At 43.0% G+C, this 19111-nt stretch overlaps 1 protein-coding gene and 1 long non-coding RNA gene across 2 annotated transcripts in view; one reads left to right on the top strand and one right to left on the bottom strand.

The window, feature by feature from the left end:
- The window catches only part of LOC138150087 (uncharacterized), a 14123-nt gene extending 9652 nt beyond the window's left edge, over positions 1–4471 (top strand). Inside the window, exons 2-4 of the long non-coding RNA XR_011165503.1 lie at positions 2672–2851; positions 3707–3831; positions 4249–4471. This is a non-coding gene — a long non-coding RNA (uncharacterized lncRNA). The remainder of the gene's footprint in view (positions 1–2671; positions 2852–3706; positions 3832–4248) is intronic.
- A 129-nt stretch (positions 4472–4600) lies between these two features.
- On the bottom strand, positions 4601–17260 carry MLN (motilin). The gene is made up of 5 exons (XM_069073477.1): positions 17114–17260; positions 11897–12021; positions 8723–8839; positions 5666–5774; positions 4601–4772 (listed from the first exon to the last, which is right to left on the bottom strand). Exons 2-5 carry the CDS (start codon positions 12011–12013, stop codon positions 4765–4767), a joined length of 351 nt encoding a protein of 116 aa, XP_068929578.1. The 5' UTR covers positions 12014–12021; positions 17114–17260; the 3' UTR covers positions 4601–4764.
- Between the last annotated feature and the right edge of the window lie 1851 nt (positions 17261–19111).

Below are 19111 nucleotides of genomic sequence, written 5' to 3' on the forward strand. Positions count from 1 at the left end.
AGAGAGACAGAGAGACAGAGAGAGAGAGACAGAAAGACAGAGAGAGAAGCCACCTGAAGTGCTGAGGGTCAGTTGGAGCTGCCCAGGACTTTTGAGAACTTCCACCTGGAGCTGCTGAGATCTGAGGAGGCATGACTGTTGTGCCAGTATTTTTTCTGTCTGTTTTGATGTTACTTTTCCAGATTTGTCTGCTGGTAAAGGACAGTGCTGTTGTTGTAGAGGTCCTGGAAACTTGCTGTTGGTTTAGAAGCCCTGAAGGAAGATTTTCTTGTTGTATGTTTACAGAAATCCTGGAGGAGGGTCTTGCTGATGTTTTCAGGGGTTCTGAGACTGTTCTGCAGGCAGAGAGTAAATTAATGAGCCCAGCTTTAAGACCCGAGGACCATCCTCAGCTGTTCCTTCTTCCTCACCCCCAACATCTAATTAGTTGCCAATCATTTGTTGGTTCTACCTTGACAACATTTCACACATTCATCCTTTTCTCTGTACTTATATGACCATCATAGTTCAGACCTTTATCACTTCTTGCCTATACTATTGTAACAGCTTTCTCTCTGACTCTTGGCTTCCAGTCTTTTCCTTCTTTAATCCATCTTGAACACAGTTGTGAAAATAACCTTTCTCAGGGGTCCATTGGACTATGCCACTCCCCTGCTCTAGAGACTACAATGGCTACCCATTGTCTCAAGGATAAAATAAAAGCTCCTTAACTTTAGACCCTGCTCCAGCCTGGCTGCTGCCTGTCTTGTGCTGTACATGATTCCCCTCTGCTCATTCTGTGTTCCAGCCACATTATCTTCCTTGCTTTTCCCTGAGCCCCATTCTGTTTCCTGACTGCCTTTGCCTACCACTTCATGGAATACACTTATTCCTCAGCCTTACCTCTTAGACTCTCTTAGACTTTCTAACTTCTTTAAAGATTCCACTCATGTGCCACTTTTTAGTTCAAGCTTTCCCTGCCTCCTTATATTTTCTAATAATAATCATTCTTTCCTTGTCATATTAACATTTGTATATTTACATGTGGTATCTCCCTAGTAGAATGTAAGCTCCATGAGGACAGAAACTGTTTTCCTGTAGGCATTGTATCCCTAGCATTTAAAACTGTGATTTGAACATAGTGGGCATTTAATAATAAATGCCTATTGGATTGAATTAGATGGGGCTGGAAGTGATATAAGATAAAACTGAAGAGGCAGAGTGGTGCCAGATTATGGAAGGCTTTGAATGCCTGGTTTATGAGTTTGAATTTTACTGAGGAGGCCATAGAGAGGCTCTGCATTTTATTGAGGAAAGGAATGACATGGCCAGATCTATTCCTAAGAAAGATAATTTTTTTTCTGCATTATAAAGGATGGGTGGGATTACAGATAGATTAGAGGGATAATATAATGGAAGTGGGAAGATTTGTTAGGAGGCGATTTTTTGGGTAGAGAGGAATGTTAGTGAGGGCCTGAGTGAGGGTGGTGACCTTGCGAATAGGCAGAAGAGTGGCGGAGAGAGGTTGTGGAAGTCTAAATAAATATGTCCTTTTAATTGATCAGACATGAGAGATGGAGTCAACAGTAACCTCTTAAGTTCTGAGAAGAGGAGACTGGGTGAATAGTGGCATGACATAGAAAGAGGGAAGTCAGAAGGAGGGGCAGGTTTAAAAGTTCATAGGATCGTAGATTAGAGCTAGAAGACACGTTAGAGGGCATTTTGTCTGAAATTCTCATTTTTTCAGTTAAGGAAAGAAGGATTGAATGGCTCAGTTAATGGCAGATACAGAATTTAAACCTGGATCCTCTGACTGGGTCCATTGCACCATGTTGCCTCTCAGTAAAACAGTAAGTTCAGTTTGGGTTGTGTTGAGTTTGGGTGCTAGTGATATCTCTCTCTTGTGGGGCATTATAGTGCTTCAGTGAAGATGGCAAATGATTAATCAGAGAGAAGTGCCAAGAACAGGTTAAACCTCCTGCTCTTTATAATTTGGCTGAAAATTAAATGAAATGTGACTCTCTTAGAGGACCTCCCACTTGGCTAATCTAATACTTCTCTGTCTTCAGATAAAAACTTCTTTTCAGGTATAGAATATATTTACATTTCCAATATGATGTCAATAACAAACTGTGTGCCAGAAAAGAAAAGTGTAATGCTTCTAGTCTACTTTCTTTTGGGCTTTATCTACAATTAGATTTTACTAAATTACAGAGTACAAATATCAGGCAATGACTTTTTGCTTTTAATTATTCAATTTCATGGCAGATCTTCATAGCTCAATAATTATAAAACCAGTACCAATGTGGTTACCAAGAAAATACCTGATAATCTCCATCTTTAAACTTGGAGTTTAGGTGGTCCCTTAATTACCTGAGGTTTTTGGTTTGAGTGTAAAGTATATTTCAAAGGAATGTCGAATGATGTGTAATTACCTCGTAATTACAAGGTATTTAGATAGTGATTCCATTCCAATTAGATAACTAGTGCTTGCAGTGAAAGACAGTTGATCCCAGGAAGCCACTGGGGTCAGTCTGTATGTCCTCAACCAATCCTGGCTGGTTTCTTATTAAGATACCCTCTTGTTTTAAGTCTTTCCCCTTATCTGTCTCTCTCCCTGTGTTGAGTAAAAATACGATCATTTTCTTTTGGAAGGGTTCATAGGTTTGTTTTCTTCTTTGTTCTCTTCCAGCCCTGGACAGGTCCTGTGAGTAATCGAGCCCGCTGTCCTGGAAACTGGATGAGCTTATGGCTGAAAGGAATTATTTGAGCTGATCGTGGGAAATCGAACAGTGACAGGAGGAAGAAAAAAAAATAGACAGAAACCGACACATCTGAACAGCCGGCTGGGACACTGTGCATACAAATGCAGGTTGTAGCCTGTTTTCTGTTTCAGCTCATTACAGAGGAACACATCAGAGGCAGGCAGCATGAGGGCCAGGGACTCAGAAGGCCAAAATTGTTGTCTTTCTCATGGTGCTTACCACTGAAACAGAAAGCATTCACATACTTTCAAGATACTGTGAAATCCGAACATATTACATTTTCAAAATGCATATCATCTGGTAAGAATTTTGCTAGGTGCTCCAAATGTCCTTAGTGGTTACTATTTTCATGTTGCAACTCCACTCCCAAGAAATTAGAAAAAATCCCATTGAGTGGGTGCTTGGCATGATGGATCCAGAGGTGAGCTCCCTCTACTGGTGATGGGAGGGGGCACAGCACCTGAGGCCTCTGAAGCCTGCTGCCTTCAGTGATGGTGTAGAATCCCTGAGAGAGGAGACAGACCATAGGGGGCCAGCTTGTTCCCTGCCTCTGGATGGATGTGGGGAGTAGGTTGGGAGGGGGCGAAAATCAATGTTTTCCAAATGAAAAGGTACAGAGAACATTTTGTGTCAGAGCTTCTTGGAGTGTTACAGATAATGGAGTGAACCAGGGCCAGGGAACTCTGAACAGTGATGAGGAATATTGAACCCATTCTTTCCCAAGTTCTTCCCTTATGAGCTTCTTACACCCTCTTCCCCTTTCCCCCTGCATCCCCTGCTGCAGCACTCACTTCTTTCCCACGTATTAGTGGGTATCATCAGGCCTTTGGCAACATTTCCTGGGAGCCTGCAGCTGGGCTGACACTGATCAGTATGTGCATTGGAAATGTGTTTGTGAGTATGCAGTATATTAAGTTAGCATCCAGCTCTGGGTATTATATAAGGCTTTGTTTGTCCTTTAGGGAACTATCCACAGAGGCACAAAGAAAAGAAGTGGACCCTTAAGAATCTACCTGGGATCTTGTCCTTTTGCTCCAGGATCTATTCCACATTGGAACTGCCATGATCCAGGCTAGAATCGTATTGGGTAGGTAGCAAATTCATTGTGTCTCATTGCTAGGTAACCTATGGAATGAGAATGCTGCAGTTCCTATAAGGCACCAGTTTATAAATAAGTGAACATTCATTAATGCTAAATTAAATTAGAATTACATTTCCTACCCAGTTTTGTTTAGAAGGCAGAAATAACTGGGTTGGCTGTGTGATTTTGCTGCTGTTGCTGTACCATGGAGTCACAAAGTGATAATGGTGATGATAATAACAATAATAGGAATCTTCACTTTGCTGGTACCTTTTGTTCCAAGATCTCAAAGCAGATATTACCACTTTGCTTTTGCAGATACTCGTTGAGGGTCAGAGGCTAGCATGTGATTAGACAGAAGGTCAAGGGCAGAGTTCGAGACTTATAAACCTCCATCTCATTGAACCTGTTCTTTTTCTTCAGGAAGCAGAACTGCAATAGAAGTCAGGGGGCCTGGGTTCTAATCCTGTCTACTGCTCACTAGCTATGAGACATTGGATAAGTTATTTCCTCTCTTTGGACCTCATTGTCTTCTATAATATGAGGGGCTTGAGTATCTCTACAACCTCTCTGGGCTCTAATATTCCATGATTCTTTGTAAACATTTTTAAAAGCCAATAAAACCTTAGTTGTATTGCTTACAAAATACTGTGGCTGTGACCTTCTTGTGATAAATGTATATACAACTTGGGATCACCTCTCTCAGTATTTTTTTTTTTTTAATGAGACCTGGATTTACCCTGTGGAAATAAAAGAATTTCAAATAAAAGCACCATTTCCTTAAACTTTACACTTTATTCAATGAAGTAAGGCTCGTTTGGATTGCTGTATTTTCTTCTTAAATTGAAATCCAGGAGTGGGTCAGGCACCTGTCCACAGTGTCACTGTCAGGTTTCTAGAACATAGGGTTTTGTCCACATTCTTCTGTGGCAGAGCCCATCAGTTCACTGCAGAGGGAAGCAAGAGAAATTTGTCAACTGTTCTGCCAGCCTGTCCTGGGAGGAAAAACTCCCAAATCTTAAAACATTTAAAAAAAAAACTAAAGAGGAAGGTCTGGCGGTTTCCAAGTCTAGTTAAAGAGATAGGTAGTAGGATTCAGGTTCCATTTAAGCTCTACCTCTCAGAAGTCTTTATAGCCTGGGGAAAGTCACTTAACCTCTCAGTTTCTCCATCTCTAACTAGCCTTCCTTTCTTCTTCCAGGGACTGTGAAAATTCATTAATCAAATGATATCTGGTGTCCAGAAGTTTAACCCAAACAGTGCCCTGAATTTCTGTATGGCCAAATGGAAGCCAAAGTTTTGATTTTCAGAATGGGTGGAATAATGTACACTTTCCCATCAAAATTCAGGCAACAGTTGGACCTCAGGGAAATCACCTGGACGTGGTTTTCCTTAGTTTAAAGAAATGAAAAAGTGTTGAACTATGGGGAGGGTTGTGAGGTTGGTATGTTCATTTTTGCCTCTTCCTCCCTTGCCTATCTCCATCTCCCCCCTCATACCTCACCCCAACAGAAGAAGGGAAAAAAAATGGGGACAGAGACACCAAAGCTGGGGCTGAGGGCTTAAGGGCTTGAGAATCCTGCTTGAACAGCCGTCAGCAACAATCATTTGCTAGCAGCGGCCTGTTATTAGGCTCCCCTTGGAGATGAGGGTGCACGGGCAGGAGGAAGACAGCTTAATGTTCTTAAGTGTAAAGCAGAAAAACAAATTGCACTCCGTAAGCAGAGCAAACCAAGCTCGGCTGGTACTTCTGGAATATAAATACCCAAGCAGCCCTGACGGGGAGGAGGCGGAGGGGCGGGAGGACAGGAACTGAGACTCAGAAACTCAGAATTCTTACCGTTCTGGGTGGACAGCAACACCTCAGTCAGCAGCTCTTCCAGGACGCCCCGATATTTTTCCAGCTGCCTGGAGTTCATCCTTATTCCAATTTCTACAGGAGCAGTCAGCTGTGAAATAAGGCAGAGTTAACAAGAAAGGAATATGCACAGAGAGAGTGGTTAACCCTTGGGTACCCTACAGGTAGAAGGAGGGATTGGCTCTAGGGGACTAGGCATATCTTCCTCCTTTACTTTGGGGCTTTCATTGTCCTGCTGCCTGCTTCTAGGTAGCCACTCTTTCTGTAGCCATCGGGATAGCTAGGAATTGAAGAACCCTGTTGGTGTTGTGTTTTTAAACTAGGGTGCCAGACTCACTGGCACACTGCCTAGGGGTACAGCAGAGAAACTACTCTGTTGATTTTACTAACAGGATAAACAAACCTCCTTTGGTGGCAGATGATTTTGTGTGTGTGTGTGTGTGTGTGTGTGTGTGTGTGTGTGTGTGTGCCTCCCTACCTCCCATGAAGGGAAGGGGAGCTGAAGCTGGAGGGAACTGAGCCTTGAGTTTCCTGCAGAGATTCAACATGAGCTCTATGAGCTTATTTGGGTAGAGGCTGTGCTCTCAAGAGGCCCAGAAATTAGGAGAGATGCAGCCTTGGAGAATCACAACAAGCCCTGGCGGGCCCTGGGCTGAGGAGTGATCAGAAGTGAGACTGGCAGGTTTAAAGCTGAAAGGCTGATGTGCAAATCTGGCCCGAGCAGTAGCCAACAGCAGGGGAGGATGGTGCAGAAGGGAGGGGGCTAGGATTTAAGTCAGGGATGTAATAGACTCAGACTTGCAGAACCATAAAACGTCAGAACTGGAAGGGACTTAAAACATGTTAAATATAATGGAGAATGTTGGAACTGGAAGAGGCGACACCATCTAGCCCAACCTTATCATTTTATAAGTAAGGAAACTGAGGCCCAGAGAAATAAGAAATGGGAGAATTTGTGGGTAGGGCACCTGAAGCAAAAGACATAATTTTCTATGATTCTTGTGGTCCTGGACTGGTCTGGCTTAGAATCATGGAATCTCAGGGCTGGAAGGGCCTCAGAGACCACCTATCTCTTTCAGCCTCCTAATTTTACAGAGGATCAAATGGAGACAGAGAGGGGTGTGACTTGCCCAAGTTAACACAACAAATTATTGGCAGGGCCAGGACTAGAAATATCAGGGCTATTTCTATTATGCTATGATGTATGCCTCTCTTGTGCTGAATTGAGTTGGTCTCACAGCTCTATAGGGAAGGACTTATGTCCCCTAGAGGCAGTGCTGAGATTCAGAAGGTTCTCCCAATTCCTTAAGAGGACTCCCCTGAGAGAGCTTCTGCAGCCTAAGCCTATCAGTTGTCGTGTCCCATATCTCATACATTTCCTGGTTATTGGAAATAGACTTGAGGTGTGTTACATGTACCATCCAGAATATGGGATTAATAGACGGCAGTAGAAGGCAATTACTTTCATGACTTTTATTTTACACTGGTCTTCTGCCAGTTAGATCCTCAGAGCGGTTATATTTTAGTGCAATGGAAAGGGTACTGGACTGGAAGTCAGTACTAATTTGCTGTGTGACCTAGAGCAACTCACTTCCCCTTTCTGAGGGGAATTTCAATTTCTTGCCATATAAAGTCAATTTCTTCCCTTATAAAATTAAAGCATTGCACTAGATGGTTTCTAAGGTTCATTCTAGCTCTGATATTCCTTGATTCTCAAGCAGCCTGACCTTTGTTCATATCTGTCAGATTATAACCACTTATTCTCACAGGAATAGCATAATATAGTGAAAGCATACTAGCCTGGGAGTACAACAGGAGTCAGGAAATATTTCTCCTACTCTTGTTTCTTCCAATGATAGGCTATATGGTTTTATCCATGGTGCTTCATCCCCTTAGCCCTCAGTTTCCTCTTCTGTCAAATGGAGGTGGTAGTATTTGGGTCACCAAACTAAGGTTTGAGTCATTAAAGTCCTTGTAGTTCTGACATTTTATGATTCTTAACCAGAGACCCAAATGACCCAGACTCTTGCCCCTTAGTGGCTGTCTTACTGGATTTTGCTCAAAAGGTATTTGGTATAGTGGTGAAAAGCATTAGACTTGGAATTAGGGGCCTGTGCTTGAATTCCCTTGTTAGTACAACCATAACTCTGTCTGTTTGCTGTGTTGTAGAATGGGGTTTGATTAAATCCCAGCAGGGGAAGGAACTGCAACCTTATTTGGGAGGCAGTGGAGAATGCTGGAGCTGGAGTCCAAGGGCCTTGAATTTGAGTTCTGACTCTACCACTTACTAGTATTGTGTGAGCTGATTGGAGCAAATCACTTAATCTCTCTGGGCCACAATGGTTTCCTCCTTTGTAAAATAAGGTGGTTGGACTAGATGACCTCAAAGATCTTTTCCTGGAACTGAGGTTTCTAGACCGGAAAAGAGAAGACTTGCAGGGTGTATGATATCTATTTTCAAGTATTGTTGTAAGGAGGAGAGGTTAGACTGGTTCTGTTTGGCCCCAGAAGGCAGAACTCTGTGTGGTGGATAAGAATTACAAAGAGCCTAATCTTGACTTGAAGTCAGGAAAAACTTCTGAACAATAAAAGCTACCCCAAAATTGAAACGACCATTTGTCAGGTTGTTATAGAAACCATTCTTTTGGGGAGTAGGGTATGGGTTGGACTAGATGGTTGCCCAAGGTCACTTACAACTCTAAAATTCTGTGATTCTTTGATTCTACATCTAAATTTATAACCCTTCCTGTGTGACCTTGAGCAAGTCACTGAACTTCTCTGGGCTACAGTTTCATCACCTGTAAAACAAGGGGGTTGGACTTGATAGCCTCTAAGGTCCAGCTCTAAAGTCTATGAATTGGCACCTCAAGCATAAAGTACTAGGCTGGCAGAATGACATCTCTCTAATTGACTCAGTTGGTTAATTCGTATCCCAAAGCCAAATTTCCATCCTCCCAATTGTTGTCAATGTCAGTCTTCCCGACCTTGGAGATCCATCCTTTCTGATGAGTTGGGCTGATCTCTGGGCTTGATCCTTACCTTTATCATTTCATCCTCTTCCTCCTTCTTGAAGTCCATGAGAGCCATAGGATCATCCTCCTCTGATCTCTGCTGCACACTCAGAGATTTCTTTTGGCCTTTATTCCTTTCCTTTTCCTGGAGGAGGCACAACAGAGCAAAGCATTAGACTCACCCCTCCTTACCCTAAGCCCCTCTCCATGTCCTCTCATCTCCAACCACTAACAGCCCAGTGGCTGCCTCCAGCAAAGATCTCCTTTGGGCTGTTACAGAATGTGTAGTAAGCTCAGGAACTAGGGGGTGGGGGTGGGGGGAAGCACTTCCCCATCCCACCCCTCTAACCACCCTCCAGTCATCCTGGGTGGGGACAATTACAAAATCTAGCTGTTCAGAAATAGTGCTTGGGGTTGAGCAGCCAAGAGGTGCTGGAACACTGTTCGCTTCTACTTAATGCATCGCACTCTGATTGTTGTTGTTAATTAAGTTAAAATGCTTAAAATAATTGTCGCCTTTCGTGCATATTAAGTAGAAAAAAAATGTATTTTGAGCAAGGAGCCTATAAAGATGGGGAGAAAAGACAGAGCAGCCTGTGTGGGAGCTGGAGGGGGGGAGGGGAGATGGCCCGTGTGTGCCGAGTCCCTGGGAGGTGATTTATAAGAGCCAAGACAGAGAGATGAATTATGGAGGAAGGAGATTGCAGCTTCTTCATAAAATTCCCCGCGCCTTGCAATTACGAGGAGAAAAACCGTAGAGCAGATTAATGTAAAGTGTCCTTTAGTTGCCGTTTTGCTATTTTATGTTCTACTGAGTTTGACTGTTTCAGTCCAGCCCCAAATCTTGCATGGTGTCTGTCCTTCTCCCAAGGTCCCTGAGCACTATAGATCAGATACATCCCAGCCTTTTATAATTCCTTTGGTTTCTCTAATGACACTCTTAGGATTCCTCTCTAGGCATGTCTTCAGATGTGTCTATTCCAGTGCAATTGATCTACTCTTCAGTAGAGTACGCTAACATTTGTTGTGACAGCGCCTTAAAGAAGTCATCAGAGCTCCTCCTCGCCATCTTCATTCCTCCCCAAAAGAAGGACTTTGAATGCTACCTCAAAGAGCTGCTGTTTCATCTGGGATCCGCAGAATGTCCCCCCTTTCTTTCTGCTTGTACCTTCCATATCACACACTCCACAAGGGAGATCCGGGCAGGCCTCTGTGGCACCAACGGATTTTGTGTGTTTATCGTTCTGTGTTGGAGCCTCAGGCTCAGTCAGGCAGAGGGCTAGGGACATGGTGAGGGAAATGAGATGTGTTATGTGGCTTTCATTCCACCAGCTCCTTAGGTTACCACATTAAGGGAGCATAAGAAGCTGCCTACAGATGCCACCAAACAGGATCTCAAGCCAAGAGTTTGGGGAAATGGGAAGGAAGACACGAGAGGGTATGAGAGACAGTGTGCTCTCTTAGGCCCTGGGCTTAGGAGACTGCATTAATAAGATCCTGACTCTGTTACTTATTACTTATGTATTTCCTTGGGCAAGTCATTTGTATGTGGGAAGGTCACTAGCTCTGAGTTCAGAATACCTTGGTTTCAAATCCCACTTGTTAGACATTGGGTGAGTCAACTTCCCCATCCCTGGTCCTCAGTTTCCTTATCTGTAAAATGAATGGGTTGAACTAGATAAACTCTAAGTTCCCTCCAGGTCAAATCTATGTTCTGATTATCTATGATCCACTCTCTTAAGAGCCTCAGTTTCCTTATTTGTAAAATGAGGATGATAATGCTTATTACACTGCTTCTCTCACAGTGTTGTTATAAAAATTGCTTTGTGCTGCCTCCCCCCTCCTCCCAAATTTTTTTAAAAGTCTGGGCCTGTGACTTTTATCAATGTAGGGAACTCTCCGCATGGAAATTCCTTCCATTGATTTCACCCACTCTTCCATAACTTAGGGTCTTAGAGAGCTGCCTGGGGCACACTGAGTAAGAGGGAGATAGCTGGTTTGTGTCAGAGAACTTGACCTCACATCTTCTGACTCAATTTATCACCTACGCCATAATGCCTCTTGTAATCTTTAGAAATGCTCTATAAACGTGTGTTGCTCCTATCATATGTCATTCTATTCCTTATGTAGGGCCTGTTGTCTTATTTTTGTCAGATCTGCCCTGATTGCCTTGGGGTTTGGTAGATATGAAGAAGCCCTTCTACTTCTGAGGGCATTAGGAAGCACTTTCCCTTTTCTGCCTCTGTGATTTTTCACACAACATTTTCCTAGTCTAGAATGCCATTCCTCCCTCTTGTTCATCTACCTACATGTCCTGCTTCCTACCGCTTTGGGGATGGTCTTTCTGTCCTATGAACTCTGATAGTCCTTACTAGCTATGCTACCATTCTCTTGGAATTTATATTAAGTGTTTCCCTGAGTTTTCTGTCTTATCTCCCTAGGTATATTGTAAGGTCCTTGAGGGCAGGAGCTTTGTCCTTTGTTTCTCTGCATCCTTCTACTCCATACTCAGAAAATAGTGGCTAAATTATTTGCATTTTCCTCCAGAGGATGGGTAGAGACAGAAAAAGGTGAAAATCACCTTATTCATACCTTATCAACAACACTAGTGCAAGGTTTAGTCAACAAGGATGTTAGAATGTTGGGTCACAATAAAATTTGGGGGCAATCTGTTTCATTTACTCATGCTCTTCTTCTCTCTTATTGGCATGGGAAATTCAAAGAAGGTAACATTGAGGTATCTGTTATATATAGGGAAGGCCAGAGGTATACTGGAACCAACTCTCACTAGCTTGAGAAAGCCAGTTGTTAAATTTTCAGTGTGAGCATTTACCAGCATTTACTGGTAGCATTAAACCTGGAAGAGGTCTCTGGGGGTCATATGGTACATTCTCCTGCTTTAACCAACCCAGCCAGACCTCTTCCAGGTTTAATGCTACCAGAAAATGCTACCAGTCAGGGCTTGATTTATTGTTCTGTTGATTGGCTAGACTTGTCAAGCCCTAAGAACATGATGGAGAAAATGTTAATAATGAAGATTAAAATTAAAAGTGTGTCAAGCATGCTTGTTTTTCCCCAGAGAGCCTGTTGGGGAACATATACTAGTATGCCCATAGGGAAGGCTAACAATCTCTTAGCCTTCAGTAAAGGCAAAAAGTTGTCTTCATCAAACCAAGGGAAATGAGCAGCAAACCAAGTTTACCTGCATTCTCTGGACATCACTGTATGTGAAAATGGGTACAAAGCCTTCTGTCTGGGCAGCGAGCATGGTTGCTATGTATATCATAAGCACAGTAGCGATAATCTTGCTGGACACCATCCTGGAATCTGAAAACAACAAAGGGAATTGGTCATGATACATGGGAATGGCAATGAAGAATCAATTTAACTACTTTACAAATTACAGTGTATTCCATACAACTGCTCTCTGAGTTAGATTGTACAAAGTGTTATTTTATACCCATCTTACAGATGAGGAAATGGAGACTCTGTGAGGTGAAAAGGCTTATTCATAGGTTCATAAATTGAGAGCTAAAGGGACCTTGGAGAAATCTAGTCCACCGCATTAATTTTATAGATAAGGGAACAGGTCCAGAGAGATTGGATGACTAGCCCATGGTCACACATGAATAAGTAGTAGAGCCATGAATTATAACCTAGATCTTCTGACTCCCAAGCCCAGCACTTTATTCATCATACCCACCAGCTTTTCTGAGTGGGATGGAAAGATCATTGGATGAGGATGCAGATGACCTGGGTTCGACCCCCATTCCTTCGCCAGTTGTGTGATCTTGGACAAGTCACCTCCCTTCCTTGGGTCTTACCTTCCTTATTTGAAAAATAAGGATAGTACTTTACCTGCCTCCAGATATGGGGCTAGACTAGTTGTATTTGTTTCAACTTTCAGATCTATGAAAACCATCCAAAGACCTTGGGGATGAATATACAGTAGTTTTAACAAAAACTTGTCCTTTAGGACAACCATTCTCAATCTTTCTGACTCTTTCTCTTTCTGACTGTCCTCTATGGCAGCCTTCTGTGTGTTGGTTGCTGCTCAGGGCAACAGTGGATAGAAGAAATGGAGGGGTAGGAAACATGGGTTCTGGTCCAGGCTTTCCCATTACTTTGGAATGTGACCTTGTTTAGATCAATGTAATTCTCAAGCCTCTGTTATAGGAAGGGGTTGAAGTAGACAATCTCTAAGATGTTTTGTTCAGTGATTTTATCCATTGAAGTAAGAGTGGATGGATCCCATATTCTTCAGAGAATTTCTCCCTCCCTTTGATTTCTGTAAATACTTATGATAAGCCAGATCATAGCAGCCCACATTGAGCAACAGTCCTGAGTATAGCCTGTACCAGATTAAAATGTAATTGAGAAATATTTAACAAAATAAATGAAAATACAATAGAAGATAAATAACGTTAATTTATAGTCTTCTAAGTAAGTATGAAGTCTGCAGGGACGTCTGGTCTAGTGGCCCTGTTTCTATTTGAGTTTGATATGCTGTTGTAGAAACCCTCCATTGGACTAATATTTCTTTGCCCAGCTTTCACTATGCCCCATCTGGCTGGGTTGGTTAAAGCAGGAGAATGTGCTAGATGACTCCTCGAGACCTCTTCCAGGTTTAAGATTCTTCCTATTGTGCCAACATTTGCTGTCAGATGGTGTAGGCTGGGTCAGGGCTCAGTGGGCATTAGGAAGAAATGACCCACAGCCCAGGGCAGCCATCTGCCTGACTCATGAAAGATCCAGATGGAATTGACAGCAGTGATTCCCTCCAGAGAGAAAATTCAGAATGTTCCCCCAGGTCCACTCAGATGGATGCCAAGGGCTGCCGCCCAGAAAAACGTTCAGGAGCCTGGGGTGGGAAACCCTTTTGCTTTGGTGGGGGCAAAGCATTGGAGCCGAAATGAACATTTTCTCAGCATGTGCATTTCTGAGCCTCCATTTGGCAGTCATCCAGAAACAGCAGTACTGGCAAAGCCTCCCTTCAAGCAACTGGGATTCCTTGGAGCCCTGCAAATGCACGGCAAAGTCTCAGCATGGATGGATGTGGTTCTACCTGGGCTCTGGGGAGAGGGCCTCCCTAGGCAGAGGACACTTCCTATTGCTAGTAAAGAAATTGTGGCTCCGATGGCGATGAGAAACTCCCTTGTACTTTAGGCTGACAAGGCTATGGTGACAGTGGTAGGTTGTTGCCTGCAGATGCTTTTATTGCTGAAGTAGGGATGAGACCAAAGAAAGGATAATTGGGAGGAGGTCTGTCAGATCTACAGTGTCCATCAAGGCCCTCCAAGTTACATAGCCTCGCTGGATAGTTACCCTAAGTTAATTGTTTATATTGACATAGCACTTTATATGTAGTTATCTTGGATCAGGCTCTTAATAGTTAAAAAGTGATTTCCCATCCATGATTTTATTACAAGCCAGCAAAGTCAGCAATGAAGGTCTGCTTTTAGAGAGGGAGAAGTGAAGGCCAACAATGGGGAAGTGGTTTGCTCAGGGGGGAGAAGCAATGGGATATGGTAGGAAGAATGCTGACTTGAAAAACCTTGAATCTGCATCCCTGCTCAAGCAGTTGCTAACTGTATCATCTTAGACAAGTCACTTCTCTGATTCTCAATTTCCTCATATGCAAAATGGGGTCCTATCTACTTTACTGGTCATTATGAGTAAAGCTCTTTGTGAAATATTAGAACTATTTCAATAATAAATAAATATTAAAACTATACAAATGCGAGTCATTATTGTTATTATTAGTACTATTATTCTTATTACTCAAAGTCACACAACGAGTCAGTGAGAACTAGGATTTGGTGGATCTGGAGTCCACTACAGCATATTTCTTCTTTTGTCTTTCCCTGACAGAGAGAAACCTGATGAACTGTTTATTTGGGAGGGTTTGTAGTACAAAACCCCTGAGCCCTGTGAACTTGTAGAGTCTAATCTCAGTGATCTCCCAAAGTATCCCTATTATTAGAGGCTAGCTCTAACTAGCAGCACTCAGGTACTGGAAAGGTGGCGATGTTGTCTTCTGTCATTCTTTGGTTACTTCTTACCAGGGGCAGCTCAGATACTTGAGGCACAAGACCCCAGAATAATTGGTAGTGGGAGGAGTAAGGAGAAAGGTAGGGGGAAGTGGATCTTAGAGGCAGTCTTGGTGGAGAAGAGGAGCAATTACAGCATACCTAGGGTTATGTCCCTCCCCCTGACCATTGTATCTAAGGTCAGTTCTCTCCCTCTGACTATACCAGATAAGGAACTTCAATAGACGGAATCCTGACCTGTTTCCATTGGCTCCAAACTCTTGTTTAGCCCAGCTTCTGTAATAAAGGAAAGCCTTGCATCTGTCTATACTGGTATCCAAGACTTTTCTGTACAGAAAATATCATCCTTTCACATGAAAGAAAATCCCCAAAGGTTGCTAATTTTGTTTCTTAATCTTGCTGAGAACTCATAAATTTGAATCCCTCCTCAATAGAGGCTAGACACCCATTCTTTTACTTCTGTCTTTCTGCTAAGGTCTGCCTCAGCCAGTCAGTTAAGCATTTATTCTATGACTGGCACTGTGCTAAGTGCTAGGGATAAGAAAGGCAAAAAAAAAACAAAGGTCTCTTCTCTCAAGAAACTCATATTCTAATACAGGAGACAACGTGAAAACAACTATGTACATACGAAAGCCATACAATGTAAATTGGGGGTAGTTTTAGAGAGAGGGCACTATTCTCTCCTGATAATTACAATATTAGCAATAGGGACTGGACCTGGGATTTTATTGGTATAAGGAATTCCCAAGTGAGGAAACTTCCTTTACCAATGATGATTCATTTCTCTGCAACTTATAGCCTTAAAGAACTATGAGAATTACATTGTTGATAGGTTAAGTGACCTGCCCTGGGTCACACAGTATGTGTCAGGAGTGGAGCTTGAACCCAGGTCTTCATGATTCTGAGGCTGGCTTTCTATCCACTATAATAATCTTCTAGAATAATAATAATAACTCACATATTTGTAGTGACTTAATGCTAAGAAAACTGTTCTCACAACTCTGTGAGGTAGATGGTACACATATTCCCATTTTACAGATGGGAAGATGAGACAGGGAAAATTGCCTCTAGTTAGGCAGATAGTAAATAGTAGATCCAAACCTAGTTCTTTTGACCCCAAGTCTAGGGCTTTTTCCATTACCTCATAGCCACTTCCCTGGCATCAGGCTTAATGTTGAAACCTCCTGAGCAAGACTATTGACAATTCAGATTGTTATCCACTCTCAAAAGCCAGCTGAGACCCCAGGAAGGTTAGGCACAGCAAAGGGAAGGGTTTCTAGGGAAAAGCTATCATCAGAGACATAAAGAGCCCTAGAAGGTGAAAGGGGGTGAGCAGAGACCCAGGGGAAAGGGAGAGAGAGATTTTCTGATCATTTCCAGTCTCGTCAATATTTTCTTCCAAATTCCCATGGAGCCTAAACATCTACAGGTCTTTTACCCATCAGAGATGGAAACTTCCCATCCTCTGCATCCCACTGACTCTGCAGAGATGCTCTGATCTAGATCCCCGCTTTGTTCTAGAATTAGCATTTCCTTCACTGGAATCGCTTCATGAGAATCAATACAAACTTTAAATAAAAATGAGCCAAATCCAATTGCCACTCATCTTCTTTATCCAACTGGCTGCCAGCATGTAACCCGTGTTCATTTACATTCCTCTTTCCTCGGAGCGGGAAAGAAAGCTCTTCGTGGCACAATAAAGCGTTAACTTCTCTGTTCAGTCGGGGGGGATCAGACTTTAATAACGCAGCCATGAATTTCCACACTACTCATCTTCCCCAGGATTTCAGGGAGCTTCCTAGCCTTTCTCTCACTCAGCCTCTTAATTCCCCTGTGCGATAGTGATCTTTCTCCTAAACTACATTGTCTCCTGGAGTAAAGCTCCCTTGTGCTAAGTATGGTGCTGTAGCTACATCCTGGGCTCTCGCTTAAATTTAAGCAGCCCTTCCTTGTGGTTCAGATTCTGTCTGGATGTGACCAAACTGCTTCCCTTTGTGCTGAGATTCCACTTACTCCTTCACAATTTCCCTTTTGAGTGATCTGTGACCATGTGAGCCTTCCCTTCCTGACCACTAAATCTTGGACCAACTTTCCCCCTTTGACCACTATATCTTGGGTCATCCCTCCCCATAATCACCAATCACAACTTGGGTGATCTGTCTTCCTCTGTTCTGACCACCCCATCAGCTCTTCCATTCAGTGAATCTCTAGGATGGTTTCTCCAGCTCTGAATCTCTATATTGTACTTTGAAGTCCAGACCTTACTTAAAAATGGTTCAGGACTACAAGGGTATGCTTTCCAGCTCAGGTTTTTTCTCTTGCTGTTCCCTAGAGTTCCCTGCTGCCCCCATTCTGCTTTGTCTACTTACCGAGTGGATATAGGTCTTTGTCCAGATCTGATTCTTGTCCTCTATTCTCTGATTGGTATGACAATGCCTCACATATTTATATACAATACCCCCTGCCCTTTGGGGAAACTCCTGACCTTTGTACCTCCCTTTTTGGGCCCAGGGGGTGGGGTAGGAGGAGGTGGGTGGCTGGAATTCTTGGAGCTCATAGAAACAGCTGGTAGTGACAGCTGCTCCAGGGGGTTGCTTGAATTTTGTGGAGGGCCTCTTTTCCAGGAACTAATCAGAGTTCAATTGCAGACCACAATATGCCCAAAGCTCTCATTCTGTAATTCATCTAAAGCTTTACCCTGCTGGTCAGAGAAAGTAAGAAGTATCTCTGTTTACTCTCTGAGAGTTTGTTTTAGTTTCTTGAATGTAAAATAGGTGAGGGTCTCCAGGCAGTGCCTTTTGGAATTGGATTTACATCAATGCATCAATCATCAGTACACTAATACATCAATACAAGGAAGGTGAGGTCACTGGAACTTACGAATCCTTTTCAGCCTGTCCTTGAACCCATGGGCTCAACCTATCCGTCCTCTACACCTATGAAGGGATTCCCCTTCTGTGCCTCAATTCTTTCTGTAGAGGTGTCAAACCTACAGGCTACAAATTGCTTCAGCCTAACTCCCAAGTGCTGCTGGAACCAGGTTAAAATGTAATTGGTAAATGTATAACAAAATAAAGGAAAATGCAATAGAACATAAATAATGTTAATTCATGGTTTTCTAAGTCAGTATGTGGATCTATTTCTATTTGAGTTTGGTCCACAACTATAGGGCTCAAGCAGAGTGAAGATTCTAAGTCAGGTACTCTTAAGAAATTCCACATTCTTTTTATTTTTTCTATGTGCTCCTGCAGGAGAGACTCCATGGAGGAAGTAAGTCTTGAACTTGGATTTGAAGAAGGAGTAGGGTTTGGAGGGGTGCAGAGGGTTTGGGAGGACATTTGGGGATATAGAGAGGAAAACCATGAGTGAAAGGAATGAACCTGCAATGTGGGAGGGACAAGGAAATCAACTTGACTGCAATAGTGGTTATACACAGCAGAAATAGGGCTGCCTAGGATGGGTGGGGACAGATTCTGGAAGTTCTTGAAAACCAGGCAGTGAAACTTAGCCTTAGTATGGTCAGCATTAGAGAACCTCTATAGGTGTTTGAGAAGTGAAGTGGCTTGATGACAGCGGTCTTTTAGGAATGTCAGCCAGGCAATGGGGGTGCAGGATAGACTGAATGAGGAGAGACACTGGAAAGAGGAAGATAATCCTGGCATGAAATGATGGAGGCTAATTGTCTGTAGCTATCTCCATTCCTGAGCAGCTAGGTGGTGAAGTGGACAGAGCCCCAGGCCTGGAGTCAGGAAGACCTGAGTTCAAATGGGCAAGTCAATCCTGTTTGCCTCAGTTTCCTCATCTGTAAAATGAGTTGGAGGAGGGAATGGCAAACCACTCTACTATCTTTGCCAAGAAAACCCCCAAAAGTGTCACGAAGAAATTGTAAACAGAAGTAAGTGACTAAGTAACATGACTAAGTGACAACAATAACCTACATTCCCAACCCCCATATGGCCCCTTTGGTCCCTCACTTCTTCCAGAAAGTCTATAAGACCTTGGCCAAAGGGGACTATCTTCCTATCAAGGCCATCTCACACCCTGCCCTTGAAGTCCCTTGCCTTGCCAGCTGTCCCTCAGATCTTCCTTACCTTTTAAGGCCCCCAATTTTCCAGAGCACCTGGTGTAAAACATAAATAAACTTTACATACTCTTCTCAGCAAGGCTTAATAACTACACAGAAAACAGATCTCTTTGCCCTATATCCATGGTTAGCACCAGCAGGTGGTCTAATAGTAGAGACTGTCGCACACATGCTTGGGTTGGAAAGTTAGAATTAATCTAACACTTATTGGCTCATCCTGTAATCACTGGCTGTGTGTGTGTGTGTGTGTGTGTGTGTGTGTGTGTTTATGTGACTGAGAATT

This window comes from Petaurus breviceps, unplaced genomic scaffold (genome assembly GCF_028583685.1).
Source record: "Petaurus breviceps papuanus isolate PSGF00001 unplaced genomic scaffold, PetGlider_PUasm1.0 90865, whole genome shotgun sequence".
In the NCBI taxonomy this organism is placed as follows: domain Eukaryota; kingdom Metazoa; phylum Chordata; class Mammalia; order Diprotodontia; family Petauridae; genus Petaurus; species Petaurus breviceps.